The sequence below is a fragment of the Xenopus laevis genome, chromosome 7L (genome assembly GCF_017654675.1).
Source record: "Xenopus laevis strain J_2021 chromosome 7L, Xenopus_laevis_v10.1, whole genome shotgun sequence".
Lineage (NCBI taxonomy): Eukaryota > Metazoa > Chordata > Amphibia > Anura > Pipidae > Xenopus > Xenopus laevis.
In genome coordinates this window covers 31,961,210-31,981,592 of record NC_054383.1, presented here as the reverse complement: position 1 = coordinate 31,981,592, position 20,383 = coordinate 31,961,210, and the positions used below count along the sequence as shown (strand labels likewise).

Below are 20,383 nucleotides of genomic sequence, written 5' to 3'. Positions count from 1 at the left end.
TATATATAGATATCTATCTATATATATATATATATATATATATATATATATATATATATATATATCTATATCTATATCTATATCTATATCTATATCTATATCTATATCTATATCTATATCTATATCTATATCTATATCTATATCTATATATATATATATATATATATACACACACACACATCGTATATACTCGAGTATAAGCCGACCCGAGTATAAGCCGAGGTACCTAATTTTACCTATGAAAACTGGGAAAACTTATTGACTCAGTATAAGCCTAGACACAACTACAACCCTGTCTCCCAGCAGTGCACATTCTGCCAAAGCGACCCCCCCAGCGCTCAACCGGACTTCTTTGCAAAGCTGATGGTGACAGAGAATTGCCAAACGGATTACTGTGTGCATTGTCCCACTGTCCCACTACCATGTGCAGAGGGTGCTGTGTGATATTGCCATCACTGTTAATCTTTCATATAACCAACAGAGGGCGCTGTGTGATATTGCCATCACTGTTAATCCTTCATATAACCAACAGAGGGCACTATGTGATATTGCAGTCACTAATTCCTTCAAATAACCAACAGAGGGCGCGGTGTGATATTGCAGTCACTGTTATTCTTTCATATAACCAACAGAGGGCGCACTGTTATTCTTTCACATAACCAACAGATGGCGCTGTGTGATATTGCAGTCACTGTTAATCTTTCATATAACCAACAGAGGGCGCTGTGTGATATTGCCATCACTGTTAATCCTTCATATAACCAACAGAGGGCACTATGTGATATTGCAGTCACTAATTCTTTCAAATAACCAACAGAGGGCGCTGTGTGATATTGCAGTCACTGTTATTCTTTCATATAACCAACAGAGGACGCACTGTTATTCTTTCATACAACCAACAGATGGCGCTGTGTGATATTGCAGTCACTGTTAATCTTTCACATAACCAACAGATGACGCTGTGTGATATTACAGTCTGTTATTCTTTCATATAACCAACAGATGACGCTGTGTGATATTGCAGTCACTGTTATTCTTCTATATAACCAACAGACGGCGCTGTGTGATATTGCAGTCTCTCCCCAAGTGAACTGTTGGTATAGGAATGATTAAAAGTGACTGCAATCTCAGCTACTGCCCGCTGACTCGACTATAAGCCGAGGTAGACTTTTTCAGCACATTTTGGTGTGTGTGTGTGTAAGTGATATTCTGAGAAAATTTGCAATTGGTTTACGTTTTGTATTTGTTTTTTAAGTTATTTAGCTTTTTATTCAGCAGCTCTATAATTTGTAATTTCAGCAATCTGGTTGCTAGGGCTTGATTACCCTAGCAACATGCATTGATTTGAAAAAGATACTGAAATATGAATTGGAGAGGCCTGAATAGAAAGATGAGTAATAAAAAGTAGCAATAACTATAAATTTGCAGCCTTACAGAGCATTTGTATTTTTAAAAGGGGTCAGTGACCCCCATTTGAAAGCTGCAAAGAATCAAGAAAAGGCAAATAATTAAATAATTGAAAAACCAATTGAAATGTTGCTTAGAGCTGGCAATCCTATAACCTACAAAAAGTTCAACCTAAAGGGGAACCACCCTTTAATGCATATGATGCATTATATATTTCCACCATATATAGTACTGTAATAATGGCAGCAAACTGTTCCAGAGCTTAATAGGGCTTTACTTATTTCACATCAGCAGAAACAAGGTTCAACATTTATGTAAATCAAACCATGGTCTTTATAACTGTAATCAGAACTAGGACACATAGCATAGGACTCTGGTTGGTTTAGACTTTCCATACATATCCATAGCTTTGCAGGTTGGCATCAAACTTGCTAACTTCCCCTTTGATGATGACTAGTTAAAACTGAATCATGGGAAAACAGACATAAGAAAGCCTGTGACAGGACACATGGTCGGAACAGATGATTCACCCCTACAGATGCTAAGTTTGATCATGCACATGTATATGAAGAGTCATGGGCCCTACCTATTGTTTGCCTTTCTTCAGAATTTCTTTATTATTTGTACAAAAGATAAGCCCTCCATATAAAGCTAAATAGTACCGAGTCTGTACACACAGTTCTTATTTGACTAGCGAGGTTGTATTTAAACTGAGGGAAACAGGACACAGGAATGGTTCCAGTTGCATTTAAAAGGGTTGGTTTACCTTTGTGTAGTATAATGTAGAGAGTGATATTCTGAGACCATTTGCAATTGGTTTTCATTTTTTAATATCTGTAATTTTTGAATATTTGAATTATCCAATAATTAATTTGTGACCTAGATAATGACTAGGGCAGCATATCATTTGCTGTTATGCAGCTATGTAGTATTCTGTTCATACAGAGTAGCAAAGACATTACTGGGGTCAAAAGCCATTAATATAGTACAGGTATAGGATCTGTTATCAAGAAAGATCTCCCATAGTTTGTCTCCCATAGACTCCATTTTAAACAAATAATTTTTAATAAATGTAACATTTTAAACCTTTTTCTCTTTAACAAAACAGTACCTTGTACCTGATGGTACTAAGACATAGTTAGCTCCTGATTGGAGGCAAAACAATCCTATTAGGTTCATTTAGCGTTTACGTGATTTTTAGCAGACAAGTTATGAAGATCCCAATTACAGAAAGATTCGTTATCTGGAAAACCCCATGTCACAAACATTCCGCATAATAGATCCCATACCTGTATTCCTGTGGCACAGTGTGTTTACTACCATGGTTCTTTAGCATCAGTTCTTGTAAATTTACAGTAATTAATAGACTTTATTGTGTTCACTTGCACAGAGATAATATCAAGCAGTAAAAGGAGATTTGTATCAAGGGATATATCATGGTAATACAGTAATTAGCTCTCTAATTCTGTAGTTCAGCAGTAGTTTTATATACTTGCAATTATTTCCATGTAATTGAACAGCATTTTTACTACCTCAAGAATAAATAGGCATTTGGGTCCATTAGGTTACGCCCTACTCTAGAAAATATGTCTTACAATATTGGGTTTTTTTATAGCTACTACAATGAGTAAAGTGAGTGAGTATAGGTTATAAAAAAAAAAAGAGATGACAAATGAATCATAACATACTTGTCTTTTCCGATAGTTTCAAAATCCTTGACAATGACTTCAAGCGATGAGCTGTAGTCCAGCGGTATTCCTTTTAAATCAAATTCCAGCAGCTGAAACAACAAAATCAGAGGATGTAGGGAGATACTGAAAACACTAAAAGACTGTATATCCACCCCTCATCATAAGACTTTAAATGCAATTAGCATTATGTATGCTTAATTCGGAGACATGGGCTGGACACTGCTCACACTGTGTAAATGTGCTGATGTGGTACATTAACAACATTTTCCTCCTTAGATTATTATCACAGATACTCCCTCTATATGTGCACTATGTTTATGTAAAAGCGTGCTGTCATGGGTTCTTCATATAGACACATATACAGTAACTTTATATTAACAAATATAAAATCAAAAGTAAAATTCTGCCATATGGGATCTTCATTTATTTATATAGTGTCAGTGCTTTACATGGATTTATAACAAACTGGGGTCTTGTAATACGTTAACAAACAATGGTTACAGAATAAAAATGAGGTCCCTGCAGAGCTTACAATCTAAAGGTAAATGTAGTCCACACACTCTATAAATAGTGGTCAACACAAACATCTTTCCAACACCAGACCCTACATATATACATACACACAGTATATCTTTATTTTCACCCTTGCTGCTAAATTGAATTAGTAAGTATGATCTCAGTTTTAATCACTTCCTTTCTCACTCCAGAAAAGAGATGTTCAAACAATTATGTTGCTTAAACTTAAAATAACAGGGAAGTGGGTTCATACGTCACAGTGGATATAGGAGTGATTTACTAAAACTCAAATTTATCTCCTCTTTTTATTAAACCAACCTCGACCAAACTCCCATCTGCAATTTTATCTTATTTATGAATAAAATAACTCGAAAAAGTTGGATCGGGAAACTCGATAAAATTGAGTGAAAACCCGAATCGTACGATTTTTTTGGATTCGACGCCCAAATCGTTAGATTTTTTTTGGGTTATCATCATCATCAATTTATATAGCGCTGCAAAGATACGCAGTGCTTATTATAACCTGAAACCCCTGAATTTATCGGATTATCAGACAAAATTATCATAATATCTTCAAATTGTGAAAGGGCCACTCAGACTTTTAGCAGCTTCGGGGGTATAATAAATCTCAAAAAAAAACTATTTCCCCAAAAATCCTTGACCAGAAAAAAAATAGAGGTTTAGTAAATAACCCCCCCAAGAGTTAAGGGGTTTTTAAAGGGAAACTTAACCATTATAAGTATTTATCACCTTGAAACATGAACATAAATTGAAGTAAACAGTTATTGCTTAGTTTAGCAGTTCTGCAGGCAATAGGACATCAGTGCCTTGTGGTAAAATATACAGTAGATGGTGCTAGTCCGATGAAGTCGGAAGGTAACTGTGGCAAGCAATGTGATGACCCCCCCCCCCCACTAATTATCTGAAAAGACAGAATTATGGGAAGGCCATATCCCATAGACTCCATTTAAATCAAATACATTTAATGAAATTTCTTTTTTTTCTCATTAATAATAAATCAGTGCCTTGTACTTGATCCCAGCTAAGATATAATAAATTCTTATTGGAGGCAAAATAATCCTACTGGGTTTATGTAATGGTTTAAATGATTCTTAGTAGACATTGTATGGTGATCCCTTATCCTGACAACCCCAGGTCTTGAGCAATCTGGATATGGTCTGGACTGGGATTCAAAATAGGCCCTGGCATTTCAAGTACACGGAGGCCCAAACAGACCCCCTACGAGCACAATAAAAAGTGACTATAGCATCTTACAACAGCCCCTCTGCCATTGGCCGAAACCCACAGATTGACAGTCTGATCTGATAATAGTTCCCATACTTGTACATGTAAATTTGATTGGGCAGATTAACCAATTTCTGCCATATTGCCTGACAGCCTTGACATGTGTGCCACCTGCACTGTGGAGTTTCAACAGCCATTGCTGTGGTTCAGTTTAATCATATCTGATCTATGCAAACTGAAAACTTCATCTGCGGATGACTTGATTGTAGGCACGTGGAGGATTAGCAGATGAAAAAATTCTAAACCATTAAAAGAGGCTTGAGGCACAATAATTTCAAAGTCCTCTGTGATAAGCCATGGCCACTTGACTGATATAGTGCGTTAAACAAACAAAAAAATAAATAATAAGCCTTCCATACAACTAGTAAATTCCCCTAAAACTTTTGAACTAAAATTGACCCACTTTAAAAACCATTTAAAACGTTACCTCATTCCATATTGGATTCAGGTCACTGTCCACAGACTTTGTTTTCTTCTTCTCTCCTGTACACAAAAGAAAATAATGCATTATACGTCATTACACTGAAACGTGCCATATTCCCACCAGCAAAACATTCTGTTAAAACACTTTTGTGTTGTATGTGGTCATTATAGTATCCCACAGCTGGAGCCAGACACCCAAACTAAAAATATATAATCTTTTTAGGAATTATGCAATGATGTATTGTTACATCAGAATTTCAAGGGATTTCAAACATCATTTACACAATTCTTCTTTTGTGTTAATATAACGAACATGTGAAAACTATAAAATGGGTACGTTAACCCCTGGCAAGATGAAGCAATTAGCTACAGGATAACTGCAGTCAATGTCTTGCTTATCACTTTAAGCCATAGGGTAAAGGGAAACACATAAAATAAAAGCTAAGATCATGCCAAATCGCATTTGGAAGCAGTGACTCATCTGACTTGATTTTCTCTCTTTCTACTGCTACAAAGAACTTCCCAGGCCTGTACGCACATTCTGAACATTAAGCTTCAGAAACACTTTACTTTATAACATGTTCTGTTGGGTTAATGATCCTGGATATTGGAGCATTGTGCAATAACATTCCATCGCTTCTTATTCCTGCAGTTCTTATTTTGTGCAGTGTGTGAGTGCGTTGAGCAGCAATAACATTCAACAGGGGGGGGGGATTTGAGAGAGAACATCTGCAAGACATTAAAGGCAGACAGAAAAGCTGCATAACTAGGCTTTCTTCATCTTTAACAAAGTTTCCAAGAGCTTGCTGGATGCAAATCTCAGTCATACCAGAAATGTACTTCAGCATGGGGAGACACTGTATCCTTTTCAGTGTTAGCCTTATTCAGTATCCATCGGGATCCCAGGAAAACTCCCGATGGGCCCAGGTGTCAGTGGGGCCTTCTTGCTTCTAATCATTTGGCACATTTCATGGTCATTACCAATTTCTTTAAGAGGCTTATTAATGGAAGAATGGAGTATAGTATGTAGAGATAAAAGAGTAGGAGAATAAAGAGGTGGAGTGAGGAGAGGAGGAACAATAGTTTGGAAAGTGGGCCCATGGTCTAAGGTTTTCTGGTGGGCCCCTGGCATCCCAGTCCAACTTTGGTATCAGAAAGGAATCCCCCAAACACAAGGAAACTGGTGCAGGCACTAGCACTTGGCACCCATTGCATTCCCTGTGTAGTACACTATTAAATACAGGACAAGATCTCATACTCGGTTACTTTGTCGCATAAAAATTTGTGATGGGCGAATAAATTCAATAGGCGAGGCCATCACTCGTCAACATTATTCAGACGCCCATTGCCTTTAATGCTGGTGTCAAAATTGACGGACGTGTCAGAATTGGCGCAGGCATCAAAATTGATGTGGGCGTTAAAAATTAGCATTTTGGGAAATATACGCCGTTTCGGACAAATTCGCCCATCACTAATAAAAATGTATTGTACAACAAAAAAAAAAAAAAAAAATCACAATATAATATGTTAATACCATACTAATTGCACTCAGCCCAACTGATGTGTCGCTGTTCTCAAACTGAGAAGACAAATCACAGAACTATAATCATTATCTACTTTTCCCCCTTCTGGCAACAATCAGGCAATAACCAAAGGCCGCTAACCACATTCTATGATGCCTATTCCTATGTACAAACAATAAATTGTCACTTTTATAAAAGAAATAGATATAGAAAGAATTAAAACAATACTGTTTGATATTAATGTTTAAATGATTTTCTAGTAGACTGAAGGTATGAAGATCCAAATTACAGAACCCACATTTATCCAGAAAACCCAAGATCCTGAGCATTCTGGATAACAGGTCCCATACCTGTATATGTTTGTCAAAAAATGCAGTAATCATTCTCCACTAAAGGTATTAATCAACCCTGACCATAAGTGTCTTTAGGTTTCAATCTTGTTTGCAGACTTTTATAAGAAAACGAGAGAGTGCATTTTCATTAAAGAGTAAACAAAGCCCTTTCCTTGGACTAGTCATATTTACAATGGAAACACCCAGTTCTTTTGAAATGCATCAATAGTTCTACAGAGAAAGACAAACCAAACCAAACTTATATGCTACTTTTAGTGGCCTCTTAAGAGCTATGGGGGATGTAAAGGTTATGAGTGAACCTGGAACCTAATGAAGGTTGATCACACAAATAATTTAAGCTTTCACAACAACTGTAGTCAAATCAGGCCTTTTCACAGTCCCACGTGCAGTATGAGGGATGTAGTTGGATAGAGTGTGCGTGGGATTAAGAAATTGGGGGCTGCTAGAAACACTTGAGTCGATAGAGTGCACCATCATGGGCCATCAACCTATAATTACATCCTTGGGACATTGGTCACCTTTATTAAATGTAATAATGTTTTGTAACACTGCCATTGGTGGAAACCAAGGGCTACTTTCAAATATATATGATATAGGTATAAATACTTTACTTATTTTCTTTGATATGTCAGTGGGGTGACGCTATAAGTACTGGCATTCTGTAATGCAGGAAGGATTTTCTCCCCCCCACCAAAAAAAAAAAAAAAAAAAAAACTTTCCTCCTTGCCTCTGGTTTGTTGAAATCTGCTCTGCAGAACCTTGGTTGTGAGCATGTGTGGCTCAGATACAGTATATAAAAAGTAAATCTATATAGTGTTACAGACCATGTAGAGGAGCTTGCCAGCAGAGGTGGGGGTGTAGAGCTTTTAACTATTTTTGCACCTTATGCTTTTTGTAAGAAAGTAAATGTTTCTTATATACTGTTATGAGTTCCTGCTAGGAACATACAGTGCCATGAAATTCATCTAGTCAGTCAGTTGCTCAGATAGTTGTCAAGGCCCAGACACCTTTCCCTTCAAATATTTATTTTTAAAATGCACAGATACAACATCACAGCCCATGCATAGTCAGATCACAGCCCTGCAGAACAATTGGGATATTATGTGCAACGAACACACAGCACCAAGGAATTTATCCAATCAGTTATACCAGGCTTTACATGTCCAAAGAATATTAAACCAGTTAAAACAATTAGCCAGTGCTTCATAGTTGTGAAATCTGGAGAACTGTATATGGTTCCAGTGCCCACGGGGTTCTTATACTCACTCATCATACCCTTCCATAAAGAGGATACTTTAACATGAACAGATACATTAGCATAATGTTAGCACCTGGTTAACACTTCCTTTACAACACCCCTTGGCTATACCACTGCTCACTAAGCTATATCTGAGCAATATTTGTTTAGAAAACCTTGTCACCACTACCATATATAAATCTTGTCTGGTTAGGTGACCCATTAGACAATAAGCTGGCACAGAGCTACTTGCAGAGGTTCCCCTTGATAGAATAGTATCCTGTTTATTAAAAGGCAACCACATCTTCCATGTCTAATGTCTGGGAGAAAGACCCAACTTCTCCAATGCCTACAGAGTGGATTATTAAATAGTGAAAGGAATATTTTATTAGATTGCTCAGATTAGAAAAAAGGTTTCTGGCATGGGAGCTTCATAATATTATGAGAGAGTATAATTGTTTTAACTATAGTAGGAGTTTGATGAGCACAAGTTAAAAAAGGTTAGGATTACAGCCTTGCTGTTTAGCATTTACAATAAAAACTACATCTGTTAAATATATGTATATGCTGCGTGCAGGTATTTTGCTATATCATTCTATTTTAAACATCTTTTGCCCTGGGTGATCTGTGATGTAAAGACTTGTTATTTGCCAAAAAAAATAAATAAAACTCTGTTTTATGTACGGACACACCTACATGTGAAAGAATATGCAAGTCATTTTTTCCCTTTTAAAGCTTTATACATGAAAGACTAAAAGTACAGAAAAGCGTCATATGTTGGGTTATTTTCTCGGGACTACCCAAACCTATCCCTGTACAGTCACTCTTATGTTTGGACAGGGGTGGGCCTGCTAGTGTAGAGAGAGCAGTTGCTTTCTTGTAGATGAAAAGAGAGCAGAATATTCACAGCAGAATGCCACCTAAGCCACTGTTTTAGCCTTGCCTACTAGCTAAAGAACCCCTGCATGCATTATTTATGCAAAATGACAGCTCACACTGAATATGTGAGGAACTTGCATCAGAGAAGCTACTAACATTGCAATTATTATCATCCTATATATATAGCACCAACAGAGATTAGTCTTGGCCGCAGGGTAGCTAACTATGTAAGTTCAATACCATATACAACATGCTGCGATTCATGGGGAGTCAAAAATCTGCCTTTATGCTTTAACGTTAGATGGGAAACCAGAATACCAAGAAAACATCAAAAAAGCAGCTAGTGACCTGGTTGGAGTAAAACTTGGGACACCAGAGCTAAAAGGCAGCAATATTAAGCACAGCCCATGCATATTTTGACACCATGCTCCCTGGAACTCTGGCTAAATGGGGAAAGGTTAGCTTGAAGGTTTGTTAGTACGAGAATTACCTTTTGTTCTCATAAATACACCTGAAAATCCATCTGAAGGTCAGGGTAAGATTTGGGGGGGATTGAGAATTCTTGAAAGTATGACTGAACAACTGATATTCCTCGATTTTTCCTGTATCTGTCTTCATTTCATGAGCTAAGGGGGCGCTGTGACCAATGGTTGGACCTTCAAATGGGACCCTGGCCCTAGTATGGATCTTCAAGAAGGGCTTGAACTGAAGATGTTTGACAACCACTGGCCTAAGGTAAAGAGCATGGGAACATGTCTGCAAGAGTTTTCACAAACAACAATATTAGCAGAACCTTGCAGCTAGTCCCTCCTAAACAGATGACACACTAGCCCCTGGCAAGAGCATTGCATATGGTTATAGGTAACTGCTTACTTTTGTCTGGGAATTTGGAAACCCCTACTCAAAACAATGAGCGTTTGATAATACATTATCACTTTTCAAGAACATTTATTGACATGTGTGGATGTAAAATAAGCTATTCGGGGTATATTATCTATTGTTTTCCTTTAGAAGTACATGATATATTACACAATCATTGCCTCTATGCTCATGCTTTCTCTTCTAAGGCTCTAGTTCAGTAAAGTTGCTTAACCACAGGTATAAGAGTGGAGACAGGAATAATCATGACTCCACCTCGCAAACAAACTCAATCGTATCTGTTCTCATGGGTACAATGCATGGATTTGGTTTCTGCGGTTTAAAGGCTGGGAGTAAAGTAAAAGAGCATTAAATAGGGAGTGGTGTGGCTTAAAGGTGAATAAAGGAAAGCTTTCCTTCAAACAGTAGAACCCATCTTTATAACATTCACACCTTAGGCCAATGAGATGCAGATAACTATTACTATCAAGTATTTAAAAAGGGCTGACATATTCCACAGCAATGTACAATAAATGGATATATACGTTAAATATATTGATTATATTTAAAATACCAACAAATACAAGAAGTAGAGCGAGTGCTGCCCAAAAAAAACACAATCTAAAACATATATTATAGAATTATGCACAGAAATATTCTCTATTTATTACAAAAGCCTTTTTCACTTCCCACTCCGGTCGAGTAAAACCAACATGTGAGACACATAATTAGGAAATTACAGTAAAACTTCTTCCTTTATTAGAAACAAATATCGGTAAATGAAAACTCTGATGTGGAGGTTTATTTGACCCACATCAAAAAAAAAAAGTGGCTGTTTATTTGAGCAACGTTTCAGTTCCTTACAGGAACTTTCATCAGGGAAAGTTTTTTCCCTGACGAAAGTTCCTGTGAGGAACTAAAATGTTGGTCAAATAAATATCCACTTTTTTTTCTAAGCATATTTTGTTGTAAAGCTGTCTGTGTGGCGTCAAGCCGTCTCCCGATGTCTATTTCTTCTAGACTGGCACCCAGGCTTCTGGCAAATGGTGTGCGTACTATAATATATATATACATACATACATACAAACATAGTTTCTGTTCTCTGAATCTACTAGATACTGGTTGCTATGGGTAAATGAACCTGTAGTAAACTGCACTTTTTATTAAATTGCCATAATCTTTTTTATATCCTAGCATTCATAATGGATCCCATGATGGCAGCCTTATAAAGTCATATTTCTTCATAATTATATATATTATTATTATCTGAAAATGGTTAAGACACAATTAAAGGGAAAGGAATGATTAAATTACCAGGGATGTGAACTAGTGATGTACGGTTCGACAAATTGTCGACCTGCACCCGACCCTAACTTGGCCAGCTGGACTGCTTCCATTTATATATTTGTGCCAGACCCTTCCACGTCTCTGATGTCAGAGGGGGCAGGCAGGTGCTGATCTATAAATAAACGCCAGCAGAAGCAGCGCACACTTAGGTTGCAGGCGAAAAGGGCAGCAGAAACAGCTCAGCCCGAATCCTGGCGGCTGCTCAAATTCTTTGTGCGTCTGTCAGAGCAAAAATGAGCGACCTTCAGGTCCTGCGGGTATTGGGCTAGCCCGCACATCACTAATGTGAACTGGTTAGGTCTCCCTAGTCATCAAAATACAAACGTTCTGCTTTTTATTAAAACATGCAGGGTTCTAAGCCAGGGAGTAGCTGATAACTGCCATGTTTTTTTCCAACTTTTTAATTACAGGAATTTAAAGGAGAAACAAACCCTTAATAAAAAAAACCCTAACCTACATAGACCCCCCTCTCTCCCAGCCTAGCTGCCCCCCTCAGGCAAATGCCCCTAACTCTTTACTTACCCCTCCGTGAAGATTCTGTCCAGCGGAGTTCACAGGCGCCATCTTCTTCTCTTCAGTAATCTTTGGATTGAGACGAAGAGGCACATGGGCAGTTGGAGCAATTCTTTGTTTTGCGACAACTGTGCATGCGCTGAAACTCATGAAAATTGCCGAAGTGCCTCATTCTAAAGAGGCTGAAGATGGCGCCCATGAACTCCGCTGGACAGAATCTGCACAGAGGGGTTAGTAAAGAGCCAGGGGCATTTGCGGGGGGGGGACTATGTAGGGTAGAGGGGGTAGGGCTTTTTTTAATTAAGGGTTTATTTCTCCTTTAAGTGCAACTACCCAATCCCAAGCAAGTGATAGCTGGGAAAATTAATATATATGGCACAGTCAGCTAATTATGCCAGGCAACAGCATTTTATAGTGCCCGAACCCTGGGCAGAATGTTAGCATTTTGGATAACTGTGAAGGGGATGCCTAACAATAATGCTCCAAAGATTTAACCTTTCTCTGCATTTTAAAAGAACAGTAACACCAAAATTAATTTGTTTTGAAGTAATGAGAATGCACTGTAGTGCCACACTAGTATAACTGGTGTATTTGTTTCAGAAATACTACTATAGTTTATACAAGCTGCTGTGTAGCCATGGGGGCAGCCATTCAAACACAGTACACAGTAGATAACATACACGGCAGATAACATACGTTCTGAAGAATCCATTTGTATACTACAGAGGTTTTCTGTTATCTGCTGTGTTTCTTGAATGGCTGCCCCCATGGCTACACAGCAGCTTGTTCATATGAACTATAGTAGTGTTTCTGAAGCAAACACACCAGTTTTACCAGTGCAGGGCAACAGTACATTATTATGAGGACTTACTTTGGTGGTATAGAGGGCCAGCTGGGATGCCAGCCGCATTGATCCTCTGCCCTCTCTCGCTGGTTCTCCTATGGCGCGCACTTACGGGTTTTGAGTGTTTTGTGAACGTCGCCGGCATCATGACGTCATCGCGTTTAGGCACGAACGTTTGAATATTTAAAGGAGCTTTTGATACAAACCAATTGACCTTTGTTAAGTCTTCTCTGTTAGTTCCTGAGTGTGATTTTGTCCTGTTTTGACCCTTGCCTGCCTGACTACTCTGAACTCTGATTATCCTGACCCTTGCCTGCCTGACTATTCTGATTCTACCGATATTGACCCTTGCCTGCATTGACTATCCTTGAACGTTGCCTGCACTGACCCAGCCTGGCTGACCTCTCTTGAACTCTGCCTGCACAGACCCCAGCCTGTCTGACTATGGCTTTGCCCATTCCTAATACTGTGCCTTCCGTCCAAAGACTTTATAACAACCGTGCCTCGTCCAGATCTTTTGCTTGGCTCCTCTCCTATTAAGACCTGGTGGCATCCAATTAGCGGAGGACTCCCTACAAAGTGAAAGGTGGCTGCTACAGGCAGAAGCAGAGCCTAGATCAGGGAACCTAGCACCCGTTCTGGATTTTGGGAGCCGGTCGTACAATTATATTGCCATTCCATGAAAACATTTTCATTATTTGGGGTTATGGTCCTTTAAAGGAGGCATCTGCCATTTTATATATCTTTCCCTTAAGAGTTGTTCCAGATAAGTTTGGCTATATAGCTGGCCATAGACGCAAAGATCCGATCGTATGAATCATGGTACGATCGGACTTTCCCCATCTCCCGACCTGCCACTAACCATTCCGATCAAATAAAGTACAAAAGAACGGATCAGCCGATGTTCTGCCCTCTGAAAATCGTACGATCGGCAATACACGCAGAGATATTATCAGCAGCCGACAGAAAACTTTTAACCTGTCCGAACGATCTCTGCCGGACAAAAAATGTCGAGACTCTCCACACACACACACACACACAAATATCATACGAATCCTCGATTCGTATGATCAGATCTCTGCATCTATGGCCAGCTTAACAGAACAGTGCCAGATTTGTGCTACACGAGACACAGATGTTTGAAACTCATCAACTGAAATAAAAACTCCATCATTGTAAATAGGCAAAAACCTTATCAAAATAACTGTTTAACATAAATGGCTGATAATTGTATCATTAATTGTGTCTTTATCAGGTTACCTTTTAACACAGAAGCATATCTGACTTCCTTCATGAAAACAATGGCCTGAGTGTGTGACATTATGAGAAGAAGTAAAGGGTTGTTTGGAAGCTGCATACACACCTTGTTTTGTGTGAACACAAAACAGATATCTTAATATAGCCACCCTAACAATACCTGCTCGTGTGCACACACCAACCTTCCTCCTGCACAGAGGCAAATGCACTACCTGGTGGTTATGTTATTATAGCTGGATGTTTTGTTAATCATCTTGTAATCTTCTTATTGTTGGCTCATTAAGGCAACTATCTTTATCTGTAGATGGTTCATTAAAGTCACACCTGTTCTTTGAATCTCAGTCTTATGTACCTTACTCTTTTACAAGGTTTGTCAATTTAGCCACCATCCTAGCAGAACACATTCAAGGACACTAAGTACACAGCATTGTTTTATTTGCAATGTACTAGGTGAAATTCTTCAGAATTTGTGTCACAGTGTTGTCTCATGGCATTGACTAAATTACATATGCTTTGCAAAATATCTCATTCAGTAACCCACAGGCTCATTCATTCAAGACTGACTTAAAGGGGAAACTCAGCCAAGACTTTTATTCTCACAATGAGAGAATAGGAGCAAAATTCTGGGAGTTATTATTGGTCTATAAGGTCACTGGTTTGACTCCCTAACACCAATTGCATTTCAGTTCTTTCAGAGACTTCGGTTATAATCAAAACTCCAGTGACTTACTTGCTTGGTAAGCAGTGATTTCCTAATCTAAGAATAGTGACACAATTATGGGCCCATCATGTTGTAGAATAAGGTAGAATGAAGTATTATAACTTAGTTCAGAAACTATGAAGGGCAGAGAGGTGTTCCAGTAACTTCACTTGTACCAGTGATTCAACAGAAAAGTATGCTAAAGTGGTATCATTTGTTATTGAAACGAGAGTTTCAGCATTAGTTCAGGTTACAAGTAATGGTACTTAAAACGGTGTTATTAAGTACAGTAGAAAGGCCAGAATTGTTTTTCTAGAAAAGGTAGCAAACCAAGTTTAGTCAAGGGAAAGACCACTTTGGAAAAGTAGTTTTTGGTAAAACCATGAAATAGGTCATTTTGCAGCCACACTCATTTGACAGCGCTCAATAGCCATTTATGGTGTCAGATACACAAGTCAGCTGTGACATCTTCTCATTAGGTACTCCGATACTCATCACACTGACCCACTCACCCTCTTGCACATGCTGCTTTAGCTTACTCACATTGGAAGCAGGTCTGGTGACCCCAGCTGTCACGGGGTCTGTCACATACAGTTTATGCCACAAGTTCCCATGCAGCATTACTAAGCTTTACTGTAGAATGTCCTTGCCACATACATACTAACACACTAGGGTTACTTCCAAGTTGTGTTTTAGGCTGATTTATTGAAAATTTCTGCAAAAACTCTAATAATCCCTCCCTTCTCTTCCTGCTTCCTGAATTCCCAGGCTGTGCACGGGAGCCGGAGGCTCCAAGAACCAATCAGCAGCTAGCAGGACCTGATAGGGAACTGAAGCCGATCTGTGCTTGTGTGACTGTAGGGATGTGATTGGCTGTCCCCCTCCTACTGTGCTTCTGGCAGGGACCGTTAGGACATGCCCACCCCTCATTTGAAACACCGAGAACATCTATGGAGCTCCAATAAAGGGGCTATTTTTAAAGATAATATTAATTTTTAGCCCTATGTAAAAGCAACACCATATATTACTTAGAATTGCCTACAAAATTAGAAGATTTTCATTTATCCTATATGTCTCCCTTAAGGTGGGTTCCACAGTGTCTGGACGCACTGCATCGATAATATATGAAAATGTACACCAGGACAGCCTACTTTATTCATATACAGTATAGGCAAGAGGTTGGTGTGTCCAGTAGTACTTTCTTTTTCTAATACACCCTTCTATTGTACAGCACTATAGAATATATTCTTGGTTATGAATAGATATTATTTATAAAAAGGGCAGACCTTTGTGTGAACCTCTCTTGCCCTGTAGTCACATACTGTATTGGTAACTCATGTCACACGCATGGGAGCAAGTGGGTTTGCGCAAACAAGATCTCAAATACATTGTATTCATCTTATTTTTAAAGGGCATATATCATTCTTTGTATATATCTCCTTTTAATTTCCATTTGGAAATTCTCAAGTGGCAAAACTCTTAGAAATAACCAACTAAAATCTGAACTGCAATTACAAAAAGGCCTTTAAAACATATATACAGGTATATGGATGTCTTGATAAAGGTCTTCTGTGTATGACCAAAGCATTACACCATTACATTTTCACACATAAACTAAATCCCATGAGTGCTCCATGCTGATATTACTTTTTGCACCAAGCCTGTGCGTTTTTGCCTTTTTTTTGGGAGAGTGCACTACCTTATCCACAATGCTAAAATGTTTTGCTGGATCTGTTACTAACAGTAGTATTACGTTAGCTATGGGCGTGCGCACCAGTATTCTTCATACCTTATTTTAGAAACTTCTTTCTCCTTTTTTACAGAGTACAGGTATAGGATGCGTTATCCGGAAACCAGTTATGCAGAAAGCTCCAAATTATATTTCCAATAGACGCTATTTTAATCAGTAATTCATTATTATTATTTTTTTTTGTTATTTCCTTTTTCTCTCTAACAATAAAACAGTTTCTTTTACAAATATGGGACCTGTTGTTCAGAATGCTCGGGACCTGGGGTTTTCCTGCATAATGGATCTGTCTGTAATTTAAATCTTCATACCTTGAGTCTACTAGAAAATCATGTAAACATTAAAGGGATACTGTCATGGGAAACATTTTTTTGTTTCAAAATGAATCAGTTAAAAGTGCTGCTCCAGCAGAATTCTGCACTGAAATCCATTTCTCAAAATAGCAAACAGATTTTTTTATATTAAATTTTGAAATCTGACATGGGGCTAGACATATTGGCAATTTTCCAGCTGCCCCAAGTCATGTGACTTGTGCTCTTATAAACTTCACTCTTTACTACAAGTTGGAGTGATATCACCCCCTCCCTTTCCCCCCCAGCAGCTAAACAAAAGAACAATGGGAAGGTAACCAGATAGCAGCTCCCTAACACAAGATAACAGCTGCCTGGTAGATCTAAGAACAACACTCAATAGTAAAAACCCATGTTCCACTGAGACTCCTTCAGTTACATTGAGAAGGAAACACAGCAGCCTGCCAGAAAGCATTTCTCTCCTAAAGTGCAGGCACAAGTCACATGACCAGGGGCTGCTGGGAAATTGACAAAATGTCTAGCCCCATGTCAGATTTCAAAACTGAATGTAAAAAAATCTGTTTGCTCTATTGAGAAATGGATTTCAGTGCAGAATTCTGCTGGAGTAGCACTATTAACTGATGCGTTTTGAAAAAAACATGTTTTCCGATGACAGGATCCCTTTAAATAAACCCAATAAGCTGGTTTTGCTTCCAATAAGGATTAATTATATCTTGGGATCAAGTACAAGCTACTGTTTCATTATTACAGAGGAAAAGGAAATCATTTTTTAAAATTTGGATTATTTGATTATAATGGAGTCTATGGGAGATGACCTTTCCATAATTCGTAACTTTCTGGATACCAGGTTTCCGGACAATGGATCTCATACTTGATCCCAATCTAATATATAATTAATCCTTATTGGAGGAAAAACAATCCTACTGGATTCATTTCATGGTTAAAGGATTTTTTAGTAGAGTTAAGGTATAGAGATCCAAATTACAGAAATATCCCTTATCTGGAAAAGCCCATGTCCCGAGCATCCTGATTACAGGCCCCAAAGCGGTATAACCCGTTCCTGTAATATAGCAGCACTGCATGGCAAACCAACAAATAATGCAGGAAGAAAGGAAAATTTATGCTGTTAAACATGAATCACAGTTACAGAATAAAGTTATAGGTCATTCAGAAGATGAACACAAGCAGGGTGGATGTCATGTGTCTATTACTACCTTCTATTATATCAGTCCTTTTATTATCATAGCATCTTAACTTAAATATCTGAATTTATCTCAAATGTATTCTTTTCACAAAAACACCCTCATACTAGGTAAATACTCCGAGCAACGAGTATGAGAGCAAGACACTTTTCTCCCATATACAACATCACCAACAGGGAACCAATCACACGCTGGCTACTGTATCATCATGATGTATAGATGTTATACCCTCACTTAGAGGGACACTGAGGCTAACTGTAATTGAACCCAAAGGATAAAACTACTATAGCCACTATAATATGAAAGCTGCTTTGGCCACTGTTATTACCCTATCATAGACGTGCATTAGTGTGGGGCCACCAGTGCCTCAACAGCTGATGTTAACTAAAATTCTCAGTATCCAAATAATATCCAAATGCTGATTGGGGCGTGGGAACCAGTTAAACAACATCCTGAGGGCTACAGATTGTCCAGCACCGGTACATTCCCAAAGGCCATGCATTTAATTGTGCTGGAACATATTGCAGCATGAATGGAAAGCAAAACTCTTGTACGTACTTGCCTTACTAACCAAACTGTGGAAAATGTTCCACTGCTGAATGCAGCATTCCTGCAGGAAATTAGTCACATGCACAGAACCATAAATTTCTTCTCCTCCGTGCCCTTTATTATAAGGTTACCCGCACATCTGAAAAATCAGCAACCGTTCTAAGAAATGCCAGTTACTGGGTGCCACTGATTTCCCAAGCAATTACACAGGGACTTTCTTCCTCCATATACAGTAGGAAAAAAAGTAAAAGGTTAAACAAAAATCCAAACCTGTACAGGTATTGAAAGCACCTAATTATGGAAAGGCCGTCTCCCATAGACTCCATTTTATCCAAATAATCCACATTTTTAAAAATGATTATCCTTTTCTGCTCACTTGATCCAAATTAAGATTTAATTAATCCTTACTGGAAGCAAAACCAGCCTGTTGGGTTTAATGTTTACTTGATTTTCTAGTAGACTTGCAGATCCAAATTACAGAAAGATACGTATCCAGAAAAAAATCCACGTCCCAAGCATTCTGGATAACAGGTCTCAGACGTGTATTTTCTAATGTTGCAACATTATAAGACTAATAAAAAAAAACACTCTCAAGAGCAACTTGATGTTTCATTGCTGCTTTAAGTTTACCAATACATTTGCTGCAATCATTAAGTAATACACAACGGGTTACCACAATGCATTGACCCTAGCTATCTCTAGCATTGAACTATTGTTTCATTTAGATTACACAAGGTTATCTTTAGTAGCTACAATTATGCCACTGTAACTACAGCTACTTTTAGGGGCAGCTGTTAAATTGCTAGCTCTAGTCTGCAGTTGCAACACAATTGTGAAGTTGAAAAGTAGACTGCTTTTGTTGTTGCAGACCCGTCTAAGCACTCCCAAAGTATAAATGCATTTAAGGCATCTGTGTAAGTCTCTTACCTTTAAAGATGATAGTTACTATAGGGTCTGGCTTCCCAAGCTTGGTTTTAGGAATGTTAGCTGCTGATTCCACAATGATTTTCAGCATTCTTGCAGATTTAGGGTGGGCTTAGCCTTAAACTGAAAAAGCTGGGAGAGGTATCAGCTGGAAACAGGCTGCCCTCCTAATAGTGGGGCAGGCACTCAGCACTTCCATGCAGAACTGATGAGCGTGGAGGAAGCACACACACACACAGATGGGAATGTGGTTACTTCAAGTAAAAAAAAAAGTTGGGTGGATCTATGAGTAATTACTGCCTGAAAGGAGTAGGCAGAAAGCAATGTAAACTGATCTCTGTCTTTCCACATAGCAAACAGGTCCTGGCCTGTGACTTTTTTGCATAGGAAAAAAATAAGCCTGCCCTTGGTTGCTATTGTTGCTAGTAAAACAGACATTTTCTACAGCAAATGAAGGGGTTACGGTGACTGAAGCCGACTGACTGTATTTTTCCTATTACATGTTTATAGTTTGGCTTCTTGCCTGCTAAGCAGTTCATTGTTAGACAGGCAACTCTTTCCCTCCGCAACAGCTAAAAGGGTCCAAGCGCTTCAAATAGTCCTGCCCTTAATGGTAACATTCTGAATAACCCCTGTTTACTGGGCTAACTAGATACTAGAACAGCAAAAAACTCCCCTTACTTTGAGAAAGAATACTACAGGTTTGTGATTCCTGTTATCCGGAAAACCCGTTATCCAGTAAGCGCTAAATTATGGGAAGTCAGACTGCCGTAGACTCCATGATTCAGATTTTTAAA

General features: G+C 38.5%; 1 protein-coding gene across 10 annotated transcripts in view; it reads right to left on the bottom strand.

Moving 5' to 3' along the window:
- myof.1.L (myoferlin, gene 1 L homeolog) overlaps positions 1–19,838 on the bottom strand; it is a 102,666-nt gene extending 82,828 nt beyond the window's left edge. For 7 of the 10 annotated variants that reach the window (XM_018225305.2, XM_018225310.2, XM_018225308.2 and 4 more), the window contains exons 1-3: positions 19,590–19,838; positions 5,347–5,402; positions 3,096–3,187 (exon numbers count right to left, since the gene is read on the bottom strand). In XM_018225305.2, the coding sequence (XP_018080794.1) occupies positions 3,096–3,187; positions 5,347–5,402; positions 19,590–19,677 (236 nt within the window). In that variant the 5' untranslated portion in view covers positions 19,678–19,838. The remainder of the gene's footprint in view (positions 1–3,095; positions 3,188–5,346; positions 5,403–19,589) is intronic. The other 3 variants (XM_018225311.2, XM_018225312.2, XM_018225313.2) reach the window with 1 other exon arrangement.
- Positions 19,839–20,383: the final 545 nt, after the last annotated feature.